The sequence below is a fragment of the Mustela erminea genome, chromosome 10, assembly GCF_009829155.1.
Source record: "Mustela erminea isolate mMusErm1 chromosome 10, mMusErm1.Pri, whole genome shotgun sequence".
Lineage (NCBI taxonomy): Eukaryota > Metazoa > Chordata > Mammalia > Carnivora > Mustelidae > Mustela > Mustela erminea.
The window spans coordinates 89,752,174-89,773,633 of record NC_045623.1 but is presented as its reverse complement, the minus strand read 5'-3'; the positions used below and the strand labels follow the sequence as shown (position 1 = coordinate 89,773,633).

The 21,460-nt window shown below is 47.2% G+C and overlaps 1 protein-coding gene across 4 annotated transcripts in view; it reads left to right on the top strand.

Annotated features, from left to right (window-relative positions):
- The window catches only part of WDTC1 (WD and tetratricopeptide repeats 1), a 71,248-nt gene that overhangs the window by 44,893 nt on the left and 4,895 nt on the right, over window positions 1–21,460 (top strand). For 2 of the 4 annotated variants that reach the window (XM_032361436.1, XM_032361438.1), the window contains exons 4-13: window positions 5,993–6,039; window positions 6,544–6,655; window positions 9,347–9,534; window positions 11,922–12,104; window positions 12,847–12,941; window positions 13,344–13,459; window positions 14,853–14,928; window positions 15,533–15,641; window positions 16,774–16,947; window positions 20,011–20,246. In XM_032361436.1, the coding sequence (XP_032217327.1) occupies window positions 5,993–6,039; window positions 6,544–6,655; window positions 9,347–9,534; window positions 11,922–12,104; window positions 12,847–12,941; window positions 13,344–13,459; window positions 14,853–14,928; window positions 15,533–15,641; window positions 16,774–16,947; window positions 20,011–20,246 (1,336 nt within the window). Of the gene's footprint in view, window positions 1–661; window positions 760–5,992; window positions 6,040–6,543; window positions 6,656–9,346; window positions 9,535–11,921; window positions 12,105–12,846; window positions 12,942–13,343; window positions 13,460–14,852; window positions 14,929–15,532; window positions 15,642–16,773; window positions 16,948–20,010; window positions 20,247–21,460 lie in introns of all 4 variants that reach the window. The other 2 variants (XM_032361439.1, XM_032361437.1) reach the window with 2 other exon arrangements.

Sequence of the window (21,460 nt, the reverse complement as noted above, 5' to 3'; positions counted from 1 at the left end):
GCCATCCAGGTGCCCTTATGTCAGTCAGTAATTACCTAGGAATGGAATTTCTGGGTCATAGGGTAGATGTAAGCTTAACTTTACATGAAACTGCCAAACAGTCTTTAAGTGATGGTAGCAGTGAGATTTCTTTTTAAATGGGCAGTAATAATCATGACATCTGAGGTATCCAGCATAGCCTGAGAAATAACTTTGGAGTTCTATTGACCTGGGTTCCCAGCTGGACTTTGATGTTTATCATTTGTGCAACCCCAGGTAAATAATTTTGTATCGCTGAGACTTAGTCTTACCTGTGGAAAGGGAGTGATAATGAGATCATGTGTAGTAATAGCTAGTGTTCTACATACTAGAGGCATATGAAGGTGGGGGCTGTAGTGCAGGATATAAGCCCGTGGGTTACGTAGTCTGTAAAGAATGTAAAAGCAGTAATAAAACCCACTGTAATTCTGTTTGCTTTTTATCATCATTGGGCACCTACAATTCTGAGAAGTGTTAGGATAAAATACTTCTTCCTGCCTCCTCCTCCTCCCATATATCACACCACTCAGCAAATTATAGGGACTTAACAAAAATTGTAATTATAATCAATATTTTAAAAAATTAAACAGGAACTAAGAGGTTGTAACTTGGAGTGTAAATGAGATTTAATCTTTTCTTGCAGGTTCTCTGTCTGTGCACTTTCGGTTTCCTCTAGGTCCCTGATGTGCAAAGCTCACCCCAAACAGCAGTATTTCCAAGGGTCCGGGGAGGCACACAGAGGTCTGTTCCTCTCTAGGGAGCCTTCTCTGTTCAGTCCCTCTTCTCACTTTCTTAAAAGTTTGAGGCTTTATCCCTTTATTTTTTACTCACATTTTAATTCTGATATGTCATAGGCATATTTTCTCCCGTTGTATTCTACGATGTAATTATAGATGTGACCATATATCTAAGCCAGCTTTAGTTATCAGGGCCAAAATAACTCCTCTTAAACACTCTATTCCTTATAAAGTAGCTTCCCAAACAGGTGTTTTAACTTATAAAGTCCTTTATTAATACTTTTTGTCAATAGTTACTTTGTATTTTTGTAGAATCTGGTTTGAGCTTTCTCTCTATACTCTCTTCAACTTAGCCACCTCTAAGCTAGGTTATACCATGTGAAAATTAATCCTAAGTATCATGTTTATCAACTTGGCCTCTGTCTTCTGTACTTGAGAGGCATTACCGACTTGAGGACAAATAAACAGTAATTCTAGAGACATTCATCCATTTCTAAGACAGTAGTTAAGAGCTCAGGCTCTCAAGTGAAAAATCCTGCTTCCTATTCTGTTAGTGGTGCCAGGTCCAGTGTGTTTTGGGGCGGGGGGGTTCTTTTTACACACCATCAAGCAACTCTCCAGCACCAAATGGGTGCCCTATAATATAACTCAATTCTGACACTGTCAATCTGGGGATAGATAGCATCACATTGCACAGGTGAAGGGCTTAGTCCTCTAAGATGGCCCCGCCCCTTGCACCACGACCTTCAGATGCCAATCACAAGTCCAGGTTGTCACCTGTGCTTCTGACTCACCATCTATAGATTGGAGGTTCCAGCAACTTCCTCCTTGGATTTGATTAATTTGCTAGAGTCGCTCACAGAACTCAGAAAATTTTACTTACCAGATTACCCTTTATTCTGAAAGGATATAATTCAGGAACAGCCAGATAGAAGAGATGCCTAGGACAAGGTATGTAGGAAGGAGTACAGAGCTTCCACACCCTCTTGGAATGTGCCACTCTCCACCAAATCTCCACATGTTTACTAATGCATAAGCTCTCTGAACCTAGTTCTTTTGGGTTTCTGTGAAGGCTTCATGTACATAGGCATAACTGACTAAAATATTGGCCATTGGTGACATAGTCAACCTCCAGTTCCTCTCTGACCTCTGGGGAGTAGGACTGAAAGTTTTTTTTTTTTTTTTAAGATTTTATTTATTCATTTGAGAGAGACAGAGATAGTGACAGAGCATGAGCAGGGAGCCTGACAAGGGGCTTAGTCCCAGGACCCTGGGATCATGACCTGAGCCAAAGGCAGATACCCAACCACCTGAGCCACCCAGGCACCCCTGGGACTGAAGGTTCTAACCCTCCAATCATATGGTTGGTTCCTCTGGAAACCAGCCCCCATCCTTAGGTGCTTTCCCAAAATCACTTAATACGTAAACTCAGGTGTTAAAGTTAAAAGGGATTTGTTATGAACATCAAGACATGTTTTTCTTTGTTATCACTAGGAAATCCCAAGGGCTTCTAGGGGCTCAGAAATGGCAAAGAAGACCAAATATGTATTATGTATTTCTTTTTTTTTTTTTAAGATTTTATTCATTTATTTGACAGATAGATTGCAAGTAGGCAGAGAGGCAGGCAGAGAGAGAGGAGGAAGCAGGCTTCCTGCTGAACAGAGAGCCAGATGTGGGGCTCGATCCCAGGACCCTGGGATCATGACCTGAGCCGAAGGCAGAGGCTTTAACCCACTGAGCCACCCAGGCGCCCCCAAATATGTATTTCTTTTATAAATTACAATATCACAGCAGGTTACCTAACCTCTCTGAGTATTGCTTTTCTTATCTGTGAAATGAGTAGTGATACCTGTTTCTTAAATAGGTTAATGGAAATAGAGTGCTGTATTAGTGTCCTGTCACTGCCATACAAAGTTACCACAAACTTAGTGGCTCAAAGCAACACAAATTTCTTATCTCATTTCTGTAGATCAGAAGTCTGACCCAGGTTTTACTAGCTAAAAGCAAGATCTTGACAGTGCTGTGTTCCTCCTGGAGGCTGCAGGGTAGAATCTGTTCCTTTCCAATTCCCAACTTCTAGAGGCTGCTGCAATTCTTGACCCATAAGCCCCTTCTTCCATCTTCAAAGCCAGAATAACAAGACAGATCCCTTTCACAACTACATCTCTCAAGTTCTCTGCAGCCAGGAGAGATTCTCTGATTTTAAGGACTCATGTGATCATATTGTGACCACTTGGATAACCTAGAATACTCTCCCATTTCAAAGACCTTAACTTTAATCTCATCTGCAAAGTCTCCTTTGCCACCAGACATTACATATTCTTAAGTTCCAGAGGATCAGGACACAGACATCAGGGGCCATTTTTCTGCCTACCACAAGTAGTTAGCTAGCACTGTGCTTGCTCTTTGTAAGCCCTCACTAAGTGGCGATTACTGAAGGCCTGTGATGTGAAGCGACCCTAGGCACAGGAATTTACATCCTGGTGGGAAATTGAAACTGCTGAGGCCAGAAGTTATTCTGACCCAAAAAGAGTGACCAGAGCCACGTGTGGGAGTTTCAGCTGAGTGCCATGGGAATGTGAGAGAGGTTCAGGTCAGCAAGTGGTCTGACAAGTCTGAACAGAGTGAATGCACGTAAGTGCAGAACCCGGAAAGAAATGTGGTTCAACCAAGATGAGAATCTTTATAGGGCAAAGTGTAAGAGGGATGGAGAAGGCAGAAGAAAAGCTTTTCTAACCAGATAGTTGCGGGCACACCTGGGTAGCTCAGTCAGTTAAGCCTCTGCCTTTGACTCAGGTCATGATCTCAGGGTCCTGGGATTGAGCCCCATATTGGTCTCCCTGCTCAGCAGGGAGTCTGGTCCTCTCTCAGCCTCTGCTCCTCCCCCTACTTGTGGGTGCACACTCTCTCTCTCCTTTAAATAAATAAAATCTTAAAAAATATCATAAGCCTAACCAGATACTTGGGAATTAGGTTTGTTCATATTTCTCAATCCTTCCTGCTTGTCCCACTGGACTCATTTGTTCATTCAGGCAACAGATAATGTTCTAGGCTCTGTATCTAGCCTTGGGGATACGATGAATACAAGACACAAAGCCTGCTTTCTCAGGCTCAGTCTAGTGGACATTCATGTCACAGAGAGGGTGCCTAGATGGTTCAGTTGTTTGGGCGACTGCCTTCAGCTCAGGTCATGATCATGGAGTGTCAAGATCAAGTCCTGCATCGGGCTCCTTGCTCAGTGGGGAGCCTCCTTCTCCCTCTGACCCTCCCCACTCTCATGCTCCCTTTCAAAGAAATAAAATCTTTTTTTTAAAGATTTTATTTGACAGACATCACAAGTAGGCAGAGAGGCAGACAGAGAGAGGGGGAAGCAAGCTCCCTGCTGAGCAGGGAGCCCGATGTGGGGCTCCATCCCAGGCCCCTGGGATCATGACTTGAGCCAAAGGCAGAGGCTTTAACCCACTGAGCCACCCAGGTGCCCAAGAAATGAAATCTTTAAAAAACAAAATCATGTCAACACAGAGCCATAGTCCAGTGTGACAGGAGGAGCCCACAAGGAAGGGTGTATCTCCTTCCCAAATTTACAGGACAGGAAAGGCATCTTGAAGGAAGTATCCATAAACTGGGAGCTGAGCTGGAACTACCAGTTGGCATGCGTTGGGCTACAAGTAACAACCCAAGTCAGAAGACCTTAATAATGAACTGAGTGTCTCATTTAACCGAAAGTCCAGAAGTAGAGTAGGCGTCAGTATTGGTTACTCTGGTCAGTCACCCTTGCTCTATTTTTGTGTGATTCCCTTTGACTGGGTTGTCTTCTGTGTGTTGACGTCACTCTCAGGCTGGTTTCCCTTGTGTGGCAATTCCAAGTGTCCAGCTATACACCCAGCATCCGAGGAAGAAAGGCATCTCTCATAGATTCTTCTGAGAATGAGGAAATGCCTTTTCAGAATCCTCCCAGCAGCTGTGTCCCTGGCATCTGATTGGGGTCACAGGCTTACTTCTGAGCCAATCCCTGTGCCCAGGTGAATGCCATGTCCAATTTGGCTAAGGCCTAAGTTGCTAAACCTATCAGTATGGCAAGGACAGTGGGTTTATACTCGCTGAAACACATGGTCTTATTTGGAATAGGGAATTAAGTAAATGAAAATCTAGGTACTGTTAGGAATGAAGGAGGGTGGGAAAACAGACAATAGTATATAGGAGTGCCTGGTGACTTGTTCCTTCCTTCTCCCATGTAAGACTCACTTCTGCCACTTGATACCTTCTGTTTTTCATGGGTTTTCTTTCCTCATTGCTCTGGCTTTACCATGATTCCTCTCTGTGGATGCTTTCGCCTTCAGTGTCTGCTACTAACTGCCTCTCTCTCTCCATGTTTCTCAGTTCAGACCCCCAAAGCTCAAGACTCTGTCCCAAATAACCTTACTATACCAGGCTCCACCTACTTGAAGTAAGCTCCAGGAGATCAGGGACTTTGTTTTGTATACTGCTGTATCCCCAGTGCCAAACAGTACCTGATATGCAGTGGGTGCCTGACAAATTAAATTATATGCCGAATGGACAAAAGATCAACCTTCTAGTTAATTGACTGCCTTTGGGTCAGGTATTCCTCTGGGCAAATTTTCTGTGGCTGAGGGGGATGTCCCTGGAAGGGGACATGCCCATTTTAGTGGTAGGAGCAGAAGTTTGATCTCACTTCCATGGCTTACTTTGGTCTGAACTTTAGTTTACTTTTCTGCAAAATAGGATCAATGAAATGTGGCCTTATTTAAAAGGCTCAGGTGGGGGCTCCTGGGTGGCTCCGGCAGCTAAACATCTGCTTTTGGCTCAGGGTTCGATCCTCACAGTCCTGGGATCGAGCCCTGCATCAGGCTCCGTGCTCAACAAGGAGCCTGCTTCTCTCTCTCCCTTTGCTGCTCCCCCTGCTTGTGCTCTCTCTTTCTCTCTCTCTCAAATAAATAAAGTCTTTAAAAGAAAAAAAAAAAAAAAACAGGCTGAGGTGTTCAGTATTAAGTGAGATCATGATTATGAAAATACTTTATATATTGTAAGATACTAGGCAGCTTATATATTGTAAGATACTAGGCAGTTTAATTCAATTCTGGTCATTCACATGCACCAGCAAAACACTAATGATGGAAAGGCCAGTTTACCTATTTAGTTCTACTTCTTGGTGTTTTGTTTCCCAAGAGAATCTCTTAACTGGCTCTCTTCTTGTCCCTTTCCATTTGCTCCCCCAGGGTCACTCAGGATGTGTCAACTGTCTGGAGTGGAACGAAAAAGGAGAGTGAGTATGAGCTAGAGCATCTGAGAAGGTGCTGGGGACGGGAGTGGGGAGGCTGGGAGAAGGGACTTTCCTCCTCCTTAGTAGATCTAAGGAAAAGAGACTTTTCTGTGTACTTAAGTTTAGTCCATCACTATCAACACACAGTTGAACAATGAATTGGATGACTACCCAAACCCTGGTTTGTTTGTTTGTTTATGTAATCTAATGCCTTTAAGGAATAGTGATAAATCCTTAGGACAAAATAGAAGAGACTCAACTAATGTTTACAAGATAACCTTGTATTCCGAGATATCTCTGTCACACTCTCTGTGGCTTCATTCCCCATGAACAGGGGAGGTGGGGTGATAACCTTGTATTACAAGGTTGAATACAAGATAACCTTGTATTCCGAGATATCTCCGTCACACTCTCCTTGGCTTCATTCCCTATGAACAGGGGAGGTGGGGTAGGGGAGTAGGGCCTAGGAACTTGAAGAGACGTCAGAAACCTTCATTCTGCTTGCAGTTTGCTGGCCTCTGGTTCCGATGACCAGCACACGATTGTGTGGGACCCGCTGCACCACAAGAAGCTGCTCTCCATGCACACGGGACACACAGCAAATATCTTCTCTGTCAAGGTGAGCAGGATAAGGCATAGAGCAAGTAAGAGGCATGACTGGGTTGTGTACATGGTTGTATTTGCCCATTTGGGTTCCACATACCCCCTGGGGTCACAGACACCTTTGTGATCTGAGCTATCTGACTGTGATTCCTGAAACCCCATCTCCTTTCCATGTTCTCCTTCCTCACTTAGAGCCACAAGGCCAGCTCCAGGTGAATTTATATTTATTTGAGTGGTTATGGTGGGGTATGGTTCCAAGCATGAACTTAGATAGCAGGAAGACCTATGTTTGACCCTCTTAATCTGCCTTTTAGAAGCTGTGTGACCTAGGCAAGTCACCTGACCTCTCTGAGCCCTGTTACTCATCTGTAAATACAAAGTAGCTTAGAAAAATCCCCTGGATTCATGAGTAAATGAATAAATAGGCCTTTAATTTTAAAAGGGAAGCAGCACTCCATAGGCTTAGTATTATAGTTCAATGAGATGATTGTAAAAAGGCAGCTGGCATATGTACTTCTAGCGATTCTACATTTGAGCTACAGATTTGTTGGTGAAAGTGAGCTAAGGAGAGGTGGGAACGGGATTTAAAAATGTCTTCATACCTCTGAAGCCCTGTAGGTGGAAATGACAAGAAGTTTCTGCCTTTTGATCTCAGAAAACAGATGTGGGATTAATGGTCCACAGAAGCAAATGTGGGTCTAATGGAGAGACAGGTCTAGCGCTTAGAGCAATTTGGAAAAGGTAGAATGGGCCCTTTGAGAAGGTTGTAAATGTCCAAGCACTGAGGTACTCTCCACAACAGGAACTTATCTGACAGGTTTAAGGTTGGAGGAAATGACCTTTAAGGACCTGTCCAGCCCTGAATTTCTGTAATGAATGTGTGTGAGAGAGGCTGTTCTTTGGAAAGCCTCACTAATCTGAGAAATATTTTCCTAATTAGTATCAAGAAGAATTACAAGATACATGAAGAAGGTAGATTTGAGAGCTGAGAACCTACTTATTTCCCTAAACCCTGCCCTCTTCCCAAGCTCTCATTTTCACCTCCTGTTCCAGAGACCAGTCCTAGATAACTTTCTGCAGTTTTTAGAGACAGAACAGTGCTGATTCACCTCTTGCATGGCAAACAGACTGTTTTCTGCCCCCTGAAAATTGTTATTAGGTTTAATTTGAATCTGTGGGGTGGGATCTGGGAATGGGATCTATGCCATCAGCTTTGGCATCGTAGAGTACAAAACGTTGAGTTCAAGAACAAGAATTTGACAGTGGTCTTGATACTAATAGTGAGATTTGGGGCAAGGCCCAAAATTAAATTCACAGACCCTCAGCCTCCTGTGAAAGTGTAGAAAAGGATTCTTCTCTCTTCCGGTAGTAACAATGAAGGTATTTTTATTTAACCCACAAGCCCCCCCTGGTGGCAACTACAGTGTGTGAGGCCTCAAGAGCTCCCTCTTCTGTTGTGCCTGAAGTACATGCTGTTTCCAGACGGGATTAAAGACTACTGGTTGCCTCTAAAAATGATGGAATTCCGTCTGTTTCATCCAGCCCTTGTTCTGGTGAGCCCTTAGACAGTGATGTGTGGGAAGAGTGAATTGTTGCTCTTTCCTGAACAATTAAGTCAAGTAGGACTGGAGCTCTTTAAATGCAGACTAATGCCCCAACCCCAGCACCGGTTCAGCCTTGTTGTGGTTTGGGAGGAACTTTTCAGTTAAGAAAGAAGATAATTAAATTTTTTTAACTCAAGAAAGAAGAGAAAAAGTCAACTAACGCCATACCCAAACATTTTTTTTCCTCAAAGCTAGGTGATAGAACCGCACACCTTTTAAAGATTACTCTGTTCAGAGCTGTATTTATGGCTGTTTTGTTCTTACGACATGTCATCTGGAATATTTTATTCTCAACTTCATCTGAATGGTGGGGTTCTCATTCTTTGTAACAGCTGCAGGGAGATGTTTCCTCCTGATGCTCAACCCTTCCCCCGGGCCCAACATTTGAGCCATTTCCAGTATTTGTCATTACGAGGAGTGCTGCTCTGAGCATTTCTGCACAGGTCCCTTTTTCCTAATAGAAATTTCTCAAGAGTGGAAGTGTGGGATTAAAAGATAGAAACATCTTTTACTTTGTTACCTATTGCCAGATTGTTCTCCAGAAATATTTGAACCCAACTTAAAATACTACTTTCTTCTTAAAACACTGGAAGTCCTTTTCATTTTAAGCCTACTTTGTTATGTAATTCTCAGGTTATCAAATGGTCCTCATGAGGCAGTATTCACATGAGAATCAGACAGACTCGAGTTAACTCAGTGTTAGTGCTGAACCTCAATTTTAAGTGGGTTATTTAAAATATTGGTAAGATAAGGAACCTGCCCAGGTGTCTGGCACATGGTAAATACTTAGTAAATGGTAACAACTGTGACTGTCACCTGCTCAGCTCTTACCTGGGGAAGGGTCAGAGGAAAAGGCTTTCTTAGGTAGTTCAGTTTGGCATAAGTCAGGACTACTCCACCGAAATAAAGGCGTATGTCCCAATTTTTACCTTTGGGCCTGTGGGCTGATGCTTGATGCAGTTTCCTTAGTGGAGTGTCTTGGATGGGCTCATTTTCTTACCCAAAATGAAGGAAAGAGGGTGCTGACATCCAGGCTAGTCTTCTTTCCTGGCCAGCCCGACCCACACTGCCTGCCAATCTCTTCTTCGATCTCTCTGGAGCAGTTCCTGCCTCACGCTGGGGACCGCATCTTGATCACGGGGGCAGCCGACTCCAAAGTGCATGTCCACGACCTGACAGTAAAGGAAACAATCCACATGTTTGGAGACCATACAAACCGAGTGAAACGCATCGCCACAGCGCCCATGTGGCCCAACACATTCTGGAGTGCTGCTGAGGACGGGCTTATCCGGTAAGGGCCTAAGGCATGGAGTGGGGCCTGTGCCTCCCCTGCTCCCCCTGCATGTTGGCTCCCCATCCCATCCGCCCCACCGCTTCCTTCCATAGGCCTGGTTCCTTCCTGTCAGCAGAGTTCAGCCTCCTGTGTCTGCCCAGGGCAGTTTTCTGTGAATATAAAACTGGGAACATTGCTTGTCCTATATCCACTATATCCAGGCCTGCAGGCCTGCTGTCACCCAGCAGTCAGCCTCCTCTGGACTTTCACACTTGGTGTTCCCTCCACCTAGTTTTCTCTGTCCCCAGTTCTTTCATTCTGTCTCAGCACACTAATTGTATCCTCTCTAACTCCAATCACTATCTGTAGTTCTTTAATTTTATTTACTCATTAGTTTATCTTTTTGTCTGTATCACTCACTGAACAGTGAGCTGCCAGAGCATCTCCATCTCTCTCTCATCCCTGGTTTTGTTCCTGGAGCCCAGCACTGTGCCTAGTACGTAGAGGTGCTTGATACATTCTCTCAAAGAGTTGATCAGTGGGCCAGAAATGGTCACATGGGCTTTCCCCCTTCCCAGTGGCCTAGGTTATGACAACTTTGCTTCTACTTTCCTTCATCCTAAAATGGTCTCATTGCCCTTTAACTCCTTTCTTCAGAGGTGACTTTAGAACTTTTTCCTTGTCTCTCCAACCTGATTTAATGTCTCCCTTGAGATCTTGTAGGACTTTATACCCTCTTCCCCATTACAAAAGAATAGAGATCTAGATCACATGAACTATAAAACAGCAGTTAGAAACAGGGCACTGATGTCAGACAGACCTGGGATCAAGTCCTACCTCTGTCACTCAGTATTTGGGGCAAGTCACTTTACCCCTGAATCTCAGTTTCATCATCTATAATGGAAATTATCATAATATCTCCCTTGGCCTGAGCATTAAAATCAAGATAGTGCCTATAAAACCTTAGGAGAGTACTTGGAAGACAAAAAGCACTTTGGTCAGTGGCAGGTACAATTCCGTGTTACCCTTGTTGACCCTCACTAACCGGACTGTGCCAGGGCAGCAGGGATAGGCAAAGCACCTAGAGTCAGAGCCTGAGTGGCACTTAGGCAAAGGTACAGTCAGGGAAAGTGTCCTAGAAGAAGGTGAGCATACACTGGACCTTGCAGAATAGGCAGGATTTGGATGGGCAAGGAAAAGCTGAGTGGACTCGCCAACTTAAGCAGAGTTCGTGGAGGCAGGGGTAAGATAGCCACATGGGGGATATTTGTCATCGGCGCAGTTAGGAAGCTGAGGGACGATATTAGCTTGAAATTGGGTCTTAGAAACCAGACTGATGAGTTTGGTCAATGTTTACTAACAGTAAGCTAGAAGTATTGAGGTATCCCCTCAGGTTTTTGAGCAGGAGAGTGATGTAACAAAAACAGTATTTTAGGAAGAGCAATCTGATGAGGTGGGCATAGAAAGGTGAGGCGGACAGGGTGGAGATTATTGCCAGTGTCTAGGCAGGAGGTGGGTGAGCACACGGGGCACATCCTCCCCATTCTCTGTGCCTGTGTAGTGGCAGCACAGCAGTCCTCCAAACTGCCGTGAAGGGGGTTGCTGCTGCGGGGGATGTCTGACATGACCTTTAACCTCCTGAGTGGGACTCAGGCTTGTCTTGATGCTAAGTGTTTCTAGATCGCTCTTAGGTGACCTCTAGATTCTCCTTTCAGTCACCTCCATACTTCTTTGTTTCCTGTAAGAAATTAGATTAAAAGTAGAGTTAAGGAGCGAAGCCAGGTGGTTAAAGGCTGTCTCCCCAGCTCTGCACTATCCCAGCTTCACATTTACTGGCGGTGTCATCCCAGACAGGCTGTTCAGCTGCCTTCGGCCTCAGTGTTGTAATGGTACCTGGGAATGGCATGAGGATTTAATGAGATAATCCATGTGCAACATTTACAGATAGCACTGGACACAAAGCAGTTTCTCATTTTTAGTAATCACTAGTAATAGTACTTAATATCACTGATACCTGTAGAAGACAAACAAAAAACATTACAGTAGTATTTACCGTAAATAGTTACATAAAGAATAAAACAGATTGTATGAGAAGCCTATTTTAGGTGCCTGGCCCATCGTGACCACTAGGGAAATGGGAATGGTTTTTCAGGGCGCCTGGCTGGCTAAGTCAGAGGAGCATTCTGCTCTTGATCTCAGGGTCCTGAGTTCAAGCCCCACACTGGGTGTGGAGAGTACTTAAAAAATAAAAATCTTTCAAAAAAAAAATAGTGGTTTTTGACATTCTTATTATTTAGGAACAGGTCAGAGCTGCTCTCAGTCCCTTTGTATAACAAGGCCTTAGCTTCTCCCCTGCCTCACAGGAGGACCCAACCCCCATCCCCTAACGCTGTCCTCTCTCACAGCCAGTATGACCTTCGGGAGAACAGCAAACACTCGGAGGTGCTGATTGACCTGACAGAGTACTGTGGCCAGCTGGTGGAGGCCAAGTGCCTCACCGTCAACCCCCAGGACAACAACTGCCTGGCAGTAGGGGCCAGTGGGCCCTTTGTGAGGCTCTATGACATTCGCATGATTCATAACCACAGGTATGAATAGCTCGGCCTCCCATGGCCAGATCCCTGGGAACCTGCTGCCCCTTTCCCCCATTGCCATGCCCTCTTCTTTCTGAGATGGGTCTTTAAATTCTTGTGATTTTTTAAAAAATGTAATCCATGTTTATTTTGTAAAATATGGAAAATATAATGAAAAAACTACCCATAATCCACCACCTGAAACAAATCACTGTGTATAATATTTTCACTTGTTCTCTTACTATGAGTATTCGTGCAGAATTATAATCTTATACATGTAATTCTTTTTTGTACATTTAATTTTATTATTTTTTAAGCAAATGTATAATATACTCAGAACCTCCACCTAAGTTGCAGACCTGAGCAGCTCTGCCAGCCTGGGTTTTCAGTCAACTCCTGGGACAGGCACAGGGGTGTCTGGCCTGCTAGACTTTCATTTGTGGGTTTGGGCGACCACTGCTGCTCCTCATACACTACGTGACGTGGAGTGGACCTTGAACCTTAACTCCATCATCTGTAAAATGAGAATAATAGGGTGGTCATGAGGACCAAGACAATGGATAGGACTTACTTGTAAAGCACTGTAATGTGTACGGCCATGGCTGTCTAATTGGTGAAACTTTGGGGTTGTTCAGGTAAGGAAGAAAGGTATCTCCTTTCAGAGGTAAAAATTTAGGTTTTCCTCTAGGGAGTGTGATCTAGACTAGCCAAGGGTAGTGCTAGGGGTTATAACCTATATGGTTTGCCTTCCCACCAGGAAGAGCATGAAGCAGAGCCCTTCGGCAGGTGTCCACACCTTCTGTGACCGGCAGAAGCCCCTTCCGGATGGTGCCGCCCAGTATTACGTAGCAGGTAGGGCTCAGTCCAGCCCTGGCCCCACATTCTTGGCTGGGTGCTGACTCTGGGGTGGTGCAGGGAGACAGCATGGCATGGTGGTCAAGAGAAAGGGTTTTAGAGTAAGGCAGATGTGGGCTTTAATCCTGACTGCCACTGACCAGCCATCCTGTGAACTTTGGCAAAGTATTTACCCTTGATGAGTCTTAATTCCTTTTCCATAAAATGGCATCGTAATGATGAAATAAAGTATATAAAGCAGCTAGCCTAGTGCATATAGTGAGTGCTCAACACTTGCAGCTGCTTTTATGATGAAGGTAATTGCTACCATTATTGATATGATTGACTTCACACAACTCCCTGCCCCTCTGGGGGAAGATGGGGAGCTTCACATTAGGGTAACTGAGCTTCTCCCCACAGGTCACCTGCCTGTGAAGCTGCCTGATTACAACAACCGTCTGAGAGTGTTGGTCGCCACCTATGTGACCTTCAGCCCCAATGGCACAGAGCTGCTGGTCAACATGGGAGGGGAGCAGGTATGTCCGGCCGCCCGAGGTAGCTCTACCCTCCTTCACCCTACAGTCGGCAGCCAGGGCTTAACACCTCACTTCCACTGCCATGAGGCAGACAAGCAACAGCCTTATTGTAAATTACTTCATAGTAGGAGCAACCTGGCATCATTGGAATTCCCAGAGAGGTGCCCTGGCCTTGGCTTTTTCTGAAGCATTAGAACTGACGGACCGGTCTTCAAATGCTGGCCTTCTGTGTGCTGGGAGTTTGAACTGTGAGGGTCTTCATTCTTCTGAGCCTCGATTTCCTCATCCTCCATTTTCCTAGGAGGAAACCCTGGGGCTGAGTCAGCCTGTAGGAGTGTTCCTTGGTAATGGCAGGCTACTAACCCTTCTCTTTGCGTGTTCTCGGTCAGGATATTTAGTAAGCCTTGCTTAAATCCATTTATTCTACAAACACTCACTGAGCACTTACTCTGGGACTAGCATTATTATAAACATGAAGGAGACAGAGGTGAAGTATGATGCAGCCCAGGTTGACAGGAGACATGGCAGGTGAAGCAGCTGATGAACAAGGCAAGGCGGACTATGTACCAGAGGACTGGAATGGAGAACTGGTCCTGGCTTCAGATTGCTGGGCCATCACCTGGCCTGAAGGTAGCATTAGGATGAATAGTGATGCAGTGTAGCAGAGTGGCTTAGAGCCAGACAGACTTGGTTTTGGGTCTTGGCTGTGCCACATACTACTTTTATGGCCGTGGGTAAATAAAGGCTCAGCCCATATTTCTTTGTCTGTAAAGGGGTTGATAATAATAGTACTTCTTGGGCTGACTTGGCTGACTCTGTCAGAAGAGCATGCAACTCTTGATCCCTGGGGCCGTGAGTTCAGAGTCCTATGTTGGGTATAGAGATAACTAAAAACAATAAACTAAAAAAATAATAGTACTTCTTTATGAGGTGGTTTCTAGGATGAAATGAGGTAAGTCCTATAAAACATTTAGCCAAGTTCCTAAAGCAAAGTAAGAATTGAAAAAAACGTTAAATAATAATAATTTTATGTTCACTGAGAGAAGTAAATAGCAATGATGCTTTGGGCAAATTGCTTCCCTTCTCTGAGGTTTCAGTTTTCCCATCTATAAAATGAGAAATTTGGCTTTGTGACCTCTGAGGACCTTTCAAACTTAAACACGTGATTCTAATTAATGGCGGTGTTTTAAGCAGTCCACCCTCGGGACTGGGAACTGGGAAGATGTTCCTGTCTGAGGTTTGTTCCGTAGAACACCTCCTGGCCTTGCTGGATGGCTCCCTACTCAATACTCACTGTGTTCCTGAGAGCCATCAAGCCACCAAGGCCTTACTTCTGGCCGGCCACTTTCTTACCTCACAGCCTCCATCTCTTTTCTTGACCCTTCCACCCTAGGTCTATTTGTTTGACCTGACTTACAAGCAGCGGCCGTACACCTTTCTCTTGCCTAGAAAATGCCACTCCTCAGGGGGTAAGTTCTCTCTTGGGGTAGGGTTATCTCTGCTGGGGAGCTTGAGCATTTGCCACTTCTGCTGAGAAAGCTGCCCCTTCCCTGTGCTGTGGCTGTGCCCCCAAAAGACTCGATTCTCTGAAAGAACGCTCTGTGTACAGTAAGAAGGAAGAGAACAGTAGGTCAGAGATACCTTCCCTCTGAAAAAGCACTTTGCGTGGCTTGTCTCTTAAGGACATCAAGTAGTTGCCCTTCCTTTCTCATCCTGGGTCAGTCTCCTCACTGACTCTTTCCTGGGGCCTGCAGTTGATTTAGGCACCTCTACAAGTCCCGTTCTCCCCCCACACACACACACACCCCCGCCCACCCCACATCCCCCCAAATCCCACCTAAGGGTAATGCCAAGTTAAAGCTGTGTCCCTCTCCAACCAGCAGAGGGCGCACAGGCTTTTCTTTATGCACTTGCCTACCGGCGTCAAAACTTGCTTTCTGGGAAGGGGTCTCACCCCAGGAGGATGGCCCACAGTGGAACCATCATATCTTCTGATGGAAGCTGGAGGGCTGCTGAGGAGCAATGGGGAACTCCTCCTGAGTTGTTGCTGTTCTTTCTCCCCATCCCTGCCAGAAGTTCAGAACGGCAAGATGTCCACCAATGGTGTATCCAACGGCGTGTCCAATGGCCTGCACCTTCATAGCAATGGCTTCCGGCTGCCGGAGAGTAGGGGACATGTCAGGTGAGGCCAGTCTGACTTGTCCAGCCCTTCCAGTCCCAATTAACACCTTATGGTACCTTACAGTATAATTGAAGGGATATAAGAGCATGTTTTGTAAACCGTCCATCCAGGTACATACTTCCAAGTCTGGGGACTGGGGCAAGGGATATAATGGAGTAATGGAGTATTTCTGGATGTGGCTAGTGGTTCCAATACTGCTCCTACCTGGTAGGATTCCAGTCATGCTCAGACTGAAGCTCCAGTCCCTTGGTATCCATAGCTGGGTCAGGACCAGGGGATCAGCTGTCTCTTAGTACTGAGCTCTCTCTTAAAGGTGTTCTACATAGATATTCTTCCCCCATTGTATTTTTCTTTGTCCCATATTATCTTTTGGCCTCTATTCTCTACCAAGCCCAATGCTGGGTATCGAGGTGTTCAAAGCCTCTAAACTTTGAGAGAAAGAGAAGTCTCTATAAAGAGATACATGGGAGGAACTTGGGTGGTCACAAGGTTCAGCTCAGTGTGGGGGTGGGTGGTTAACTATTATCATGCTCAGGAATTTGATTAAGAATTGCCTGTGGGGAGCACCTGGGTAGCTCAACCAGTTAGGCACCCAGCTCTTGATTTCAGCTCAGGTCATGCTCTCAGGCTCATGAAATTGAGCGCCCTGTTAAACTTTGCACTCAGCACAAGTTGGCTTGAGATTCTCTCCTCCTCCCTCTGCCCACTCCCCGCTCGCGCATGCAAGCTCACACACACTCGCACTCTTTCTAATAAATAGAATCAAATTGAATCGCCTTTGGGGTGCCTGCCTGGCTCAGTCAGTGGAGGATGCAGCTCTTGATCTTGGGGTCATGAGTTTGAGCCCCATGTTGGGGGCATAGAGTTTACTTAGAGTTTAATTTTTAAAAAAGAGAGAGAGAGTTGCCTGACAGTTCCTCTTGTTTTTTCACTGGTTCAGAGTATGGGGACTTCCGCCCATTACCTATTGCAGTAACCCAGACCAAGAATGGAAGTGCGCCCCTCTTCTAAATGACAGTGCAGATCCCAGGGACCAAGAAAATAACAGGTGGCCCTCAGGCAAGGCTATAGACTTCCTGAGAGACTGCTCTGACCTTCTTGGCTGGTCTAACTTGGCTCTCCTTCCCCGTAGTCCCCAGGTAGAGCTGCCCCCATACTTGGAGCGCGTGAAACAGCAAGCCAACGAGGCCTTTGCCTGCCAGCAGTGGACCCAGGCCATTCAGCTTTACAGCAAGGCCGTGCAGAGGGCCCCTCACAATGCCATGCTCTACGGGAACCGAGCTGCTGCCTACATGAAGCGCAAGTGGTGAGTGGACCTTAGGACGGGGGATGAAGACAGGGGGCCTGATGAAGCCAAGTTGCTGAGGCCTCCAGGCAAAGTGGCAGTGGCATCCCACTGCCTCCTAGGGCTCCTTAGCCCCAGGCTGCTTCTCCCCATCTCCAGACTGGAAGTCAGGAATTCTCAAGCACCAAGGAAGGTCACAGTGAAATAGTTTTGTTAAGTAGTGGTGTTTTGTTGTAAAGTGATGTGGCCACTGGATAAGTAGGACTTGAGAGATTGATTAATCCCAACTGTTGGATAATTGTGCCTTGAATTGGGACTCTGAAGGAACAGTGGAATTCTTGCTACATAGGAAAGAGGCATTTGGTGAATTCACTTGGTATCTGTCTGAAATGATTCTGCAGCTCCTTGACCTTGGAGCTTGCTTTTCTATGCTCTTAGACCTTTGGACTAAGCACAAACAAGATACCAGAGATCTGAAGCTGGCTGTGGGTCATGTTGGGTCATAGTGGCTGGTGGTAAAGGGGTGGGGTCCATATCCTGAAGAACCTGCTATCTTTGGAGACCATCAGGGCTCCTAGCCCTTCTGCCTACAGCACCAGCAGGCAAGCAGGCCCCATCCCCCAGTCGGGGCCAGGACTGGAGATGGATAGAGCTGGGCCCACAGCCATTTCTGCTCCGTCTGGCATCCGTCGGCTCTGCCCAGACAGACAGGCCAGCTGGTGTGCCATCGTCTGGCTGCAACAAGGCAGGCCAGAGAGGGAAGCTTAAGAAACCCACCCAAGTTAACAGGATGGTAGATGGAGGTTTGGAAAGATGCTACCCCACTGGCCTTAGCTCAGGCGTCAAGAGTTTGCCAAAGACTCAGATGGTAACCTGACTGAGGAGGTGATGGTTTGGGAGCCATCCTGAGGTGTTTGGCCTCTCTGTCCCAAGAGCTGGGTAGAATATGCAGTGTCCTCATCCAGGCTTTAGACTGAGAGCTGTTTCACTCTTGCATTCTTGCTAAGAGAGGCTGATAAAGCCCTTGACATGTTCTCTGAACTCCTACTATGCACTAGATACCGGGGACACAAAGTTCTTCACTTTGAGTTCCTGTGCTCCAGAGTCCCCAGCTTCTGGGCAGAGGACAAAGACATGATCATGGTTCTCTTTGTCAAAGAGTCAGGAAGCAGTGAGTCTTTGCGTGGTCAAGTAAAAGGCTGTGGGCACTAAGAAAAGTTAAGTCACTTCAGCTGGGGTCAGGGAAGTGTCAGGAAGATGAGGTATCTGATGGGCTTTGAGTGTGGGCAGACTTAGGCAAGGAAGGGAAAAGGAGGAAGGGATTATGGGGGAAGGACATTCCCTGGGAGATGGTACGAACAAAGGCGTGGGGGTGGGGGACTGACTGAAGAGCTTGTTTGCAGAACAACAAATCCATTTGGCTGGAGCAGAGAGTTCTGGAAGGGACTGGCAGGAGATGAGTCTGTGAGGTAGCCTGGGGCCGGCCTGGGAAGGACTTGGAATGCAGAGCGGTGGCTGTTTTGGCCTGGATTCAGTGGGGTGATGGGCAGCTACTGAAGGGTTCTGAGCAGGAGAGGGATGTGCTGAGGGCTGTCCTTTCAGGGAGATTGATCTGGCAGTGAGTCTGGTGGATAGGTGAACCCTAGAGCCAGCCCACTCTCCCCATCCCCACACGCCTGCCAGTGACCCCAGAATGTCGCATTCTGTCCCAGGCCAGTCTCTCCAGGGCTGCCATCTGCTCCTGGGTGCAGTGGGAGCTGTCACCCTCTGGCTCCTGGTTGGTCTCTGTCTGGCTCTCTCCAGGAGCTCTGAGGGGCACTTTGCAGGTGGTAATTGGGTTTCCAAACAGTGCCTGCTCCTTCATCATAGCCCGTCGTTCTAACGCAGGCCAGGCCTTCAAAGCACTCTGTCCCCTGCCTGCTCCCACGCTGGTGAGCTGCTTGTTCCCAATCTGAGTATGGCTGTTGCAAGGGCTGAATGCTCGCTCTGAGTGCTGTAGGAGAGGAGGGTCAGGAGGACATTTCCCCTGTCGGGCCTGCTTTGACCCTGTGCAGGAGGGTTGTGAGCTGTGCCTTGGTGGAAAGAGCATCAGTTTTGGGGAATGCTGCTTGTCACAGTTGGGTCCTAGGCCCATTTCAGCCCAGCAGGGAAAAGGGGGGGTGGCGGGAAGGCTACTAAAGGAGAAGTCCTGTGACCTGTCTGATCTATAAACGACAGGTGGGAACAGATGAGAGGTACTAGAGGAGTGTATCCTATATTCTGGCACAGGGTGGGAGAGCAGGGGACTTCCTTAAGACCCCTCCCTTCTTGCTGTCCCCCCGAAAACTGAAAACCATCCCCATCTCCCTTCATCCATGCTTTGGGAGGTTGAAGGTAGCGAGTGGGGATGATTTGGAGTTCCTGGCATGCACACCCCCCTTTGCCATCAGCTTCCAGAGAGCTGACTCTGCCAGTCTGTCAGGCCCCATCCTTCAGCCCCGGGAGGTAGAGGCCACAGCTGCTGTGGATCAGTCAGCCAGGACAGAGGGGGGTCTGGCTGAGGGCTTGCTGCCTGCTGGTCAGACCCTGAGTCCCCAGCCTGGCACTTCTGGCTTCCCCAGACCGCCGAACTGTCCTTGAGGGCCCCCTGCCTTGGGCAGGGCTTTGAAGACCAGCCGGGGGGATTTGAGGAGGTAGTTGGAGGAAGAGAGAAGGAGGGCTTGGGGAGCCTGAAGTGGGCAAGGTGCCAGGCCTTCTGCTGCAGAGCTGCAGGGGCCTGGGGTGAGCCAGTGTGCAGTTGCACTCTGTTCCCAGCAGAGGGCAGCCTGACACTGTTTTTTCTTTCACACATGCGCGCACCCTGGTGCGCGCACACCATCCCTCCACCCCCCACCAAGACTTCAGGGTTCCTGACTCATCTCCTTAACATACTCTGTCTCCTGGGGAGCAGGGTCTGGGCTGAGCCAGGGTTCTTTTCTTTTACAAGCACCCTTGCCCTGAAATCTGTCAGAGGTGGGCTGAGGTGGCCCACCTCAGAGGAGACTGGGTGGACTCCTTGCTTGCCACACGGTCCTACCTCTAAGCCACACTCCCCTGCCTTCCCAGGGATGGTGACCACTACGATGCCCTGAGAGACTGCCTCAAGGCCATCTCCCTAAACCCGTGCCACCTGAAGGCACACTTCCGCCTGGCCCGCTGCCTCTTTGAGCTCAAGTACGTGGCTGAGGCCCTGGAGTGCCTGGACGACTTCAAAGGGAAGTTCCCGGAGCAGGCCCACAGTAGTGCTTGTGACGCATTGGGCCGCGACATCACGGCAGCCCTCTTCTCCAAAAATGACGGTGGTGAGTGGGCACTGAGGAGGGGTTGCTATTACTTTGAGGTCCTGTGTGACATGCTGGAGAAGACATGGTTCTGAGATTAGAGAGGCCTGGATTCTTAGGCTGATTCAGAAATTATGTGAGATTGGGACACTCACTTGGTCTCTTTGAGACTCAGTTTCCCCAACTGTAAAGGGGGAATGATAGCACCTCCCATTTAAGGTTTCTCTTGAGGATTAACAATAGTATGTTTAAAGCACCTGGCTTAATGCCTAGGACTCAGGACAGGAAGAAACTGAGCCCAGTCTGCATAGCTCCAGCTGGGCCTTCTCACCGGCTCACAGAGACAGGGTCTTAGCTGTTCCATTGGACATCTGAGTAAGAGGCAGCAGTGGGGGGTTGTACTCCTTCCAGTCTGGCTGATTGCAGCAGAGGCAGCAGTGGAGGGCAGTGGAAATGCCTCACGCATGCAGCTCTGCCGTGTGGTAACCATGTGACCTAAGGTAACACACAGCCTCCCTGACCCCACGGCCTTGCCTCCACAGAGCTCATTTGAAGTCCTGTCCAGCTCTGCTCAGTAGCATTGGAGGGTGAGCTGGGTATTTGTGATGAAGACATGGACCCTCACCTCTCTCCTATGCAATTTACTAACCATGCGACTGATGCATTGTTTGAGTAGTTATCCAGCATCTACCACATGCTAGGCACTGTGCTGGGTTGTGGGTGTACAGCTGTGGACAAGTCAGATGGGATTCGTGGAGTTTACAGCCCTAGCAAAGGAACCAAGCAATGAAGGAGAAACAATGTGATGAGTGCCATGGGGGGCTGATACGGTGCAGGTGCCTGGGGCAGAGCTTAATGTCAGGCTAGGGTTCTAGAGGAGGAGACATTTAATCTGAGATCTCAGGGATGGGGAAGAAGAGGTAACTAGATAAAAAGTATACCTGTGGGAGGTAAAGATTTCTGGCCTAGGAACCAGCACATGCAAAGGCCCTGAGGCAGGCAGAATCAAGGCACTTTTAAGGCACTGAGAAAACTTTGTGATTTTACCCAAGGCACTGAACTGATCAGTGCCTCATTTGGGATCTATAACTCATCTTCCAGTGAGGAAGGGCTTAGACTTTACTCCTTTCAGAGCTGTAGGTCTACTTGGAAAAATTACCCTTTCAAGTCTCTCAGTAGTGCTTCACCTCCTCCCTGCCTCTTACCTCCACAGAAACAGACTGTGGGCCTGTGCA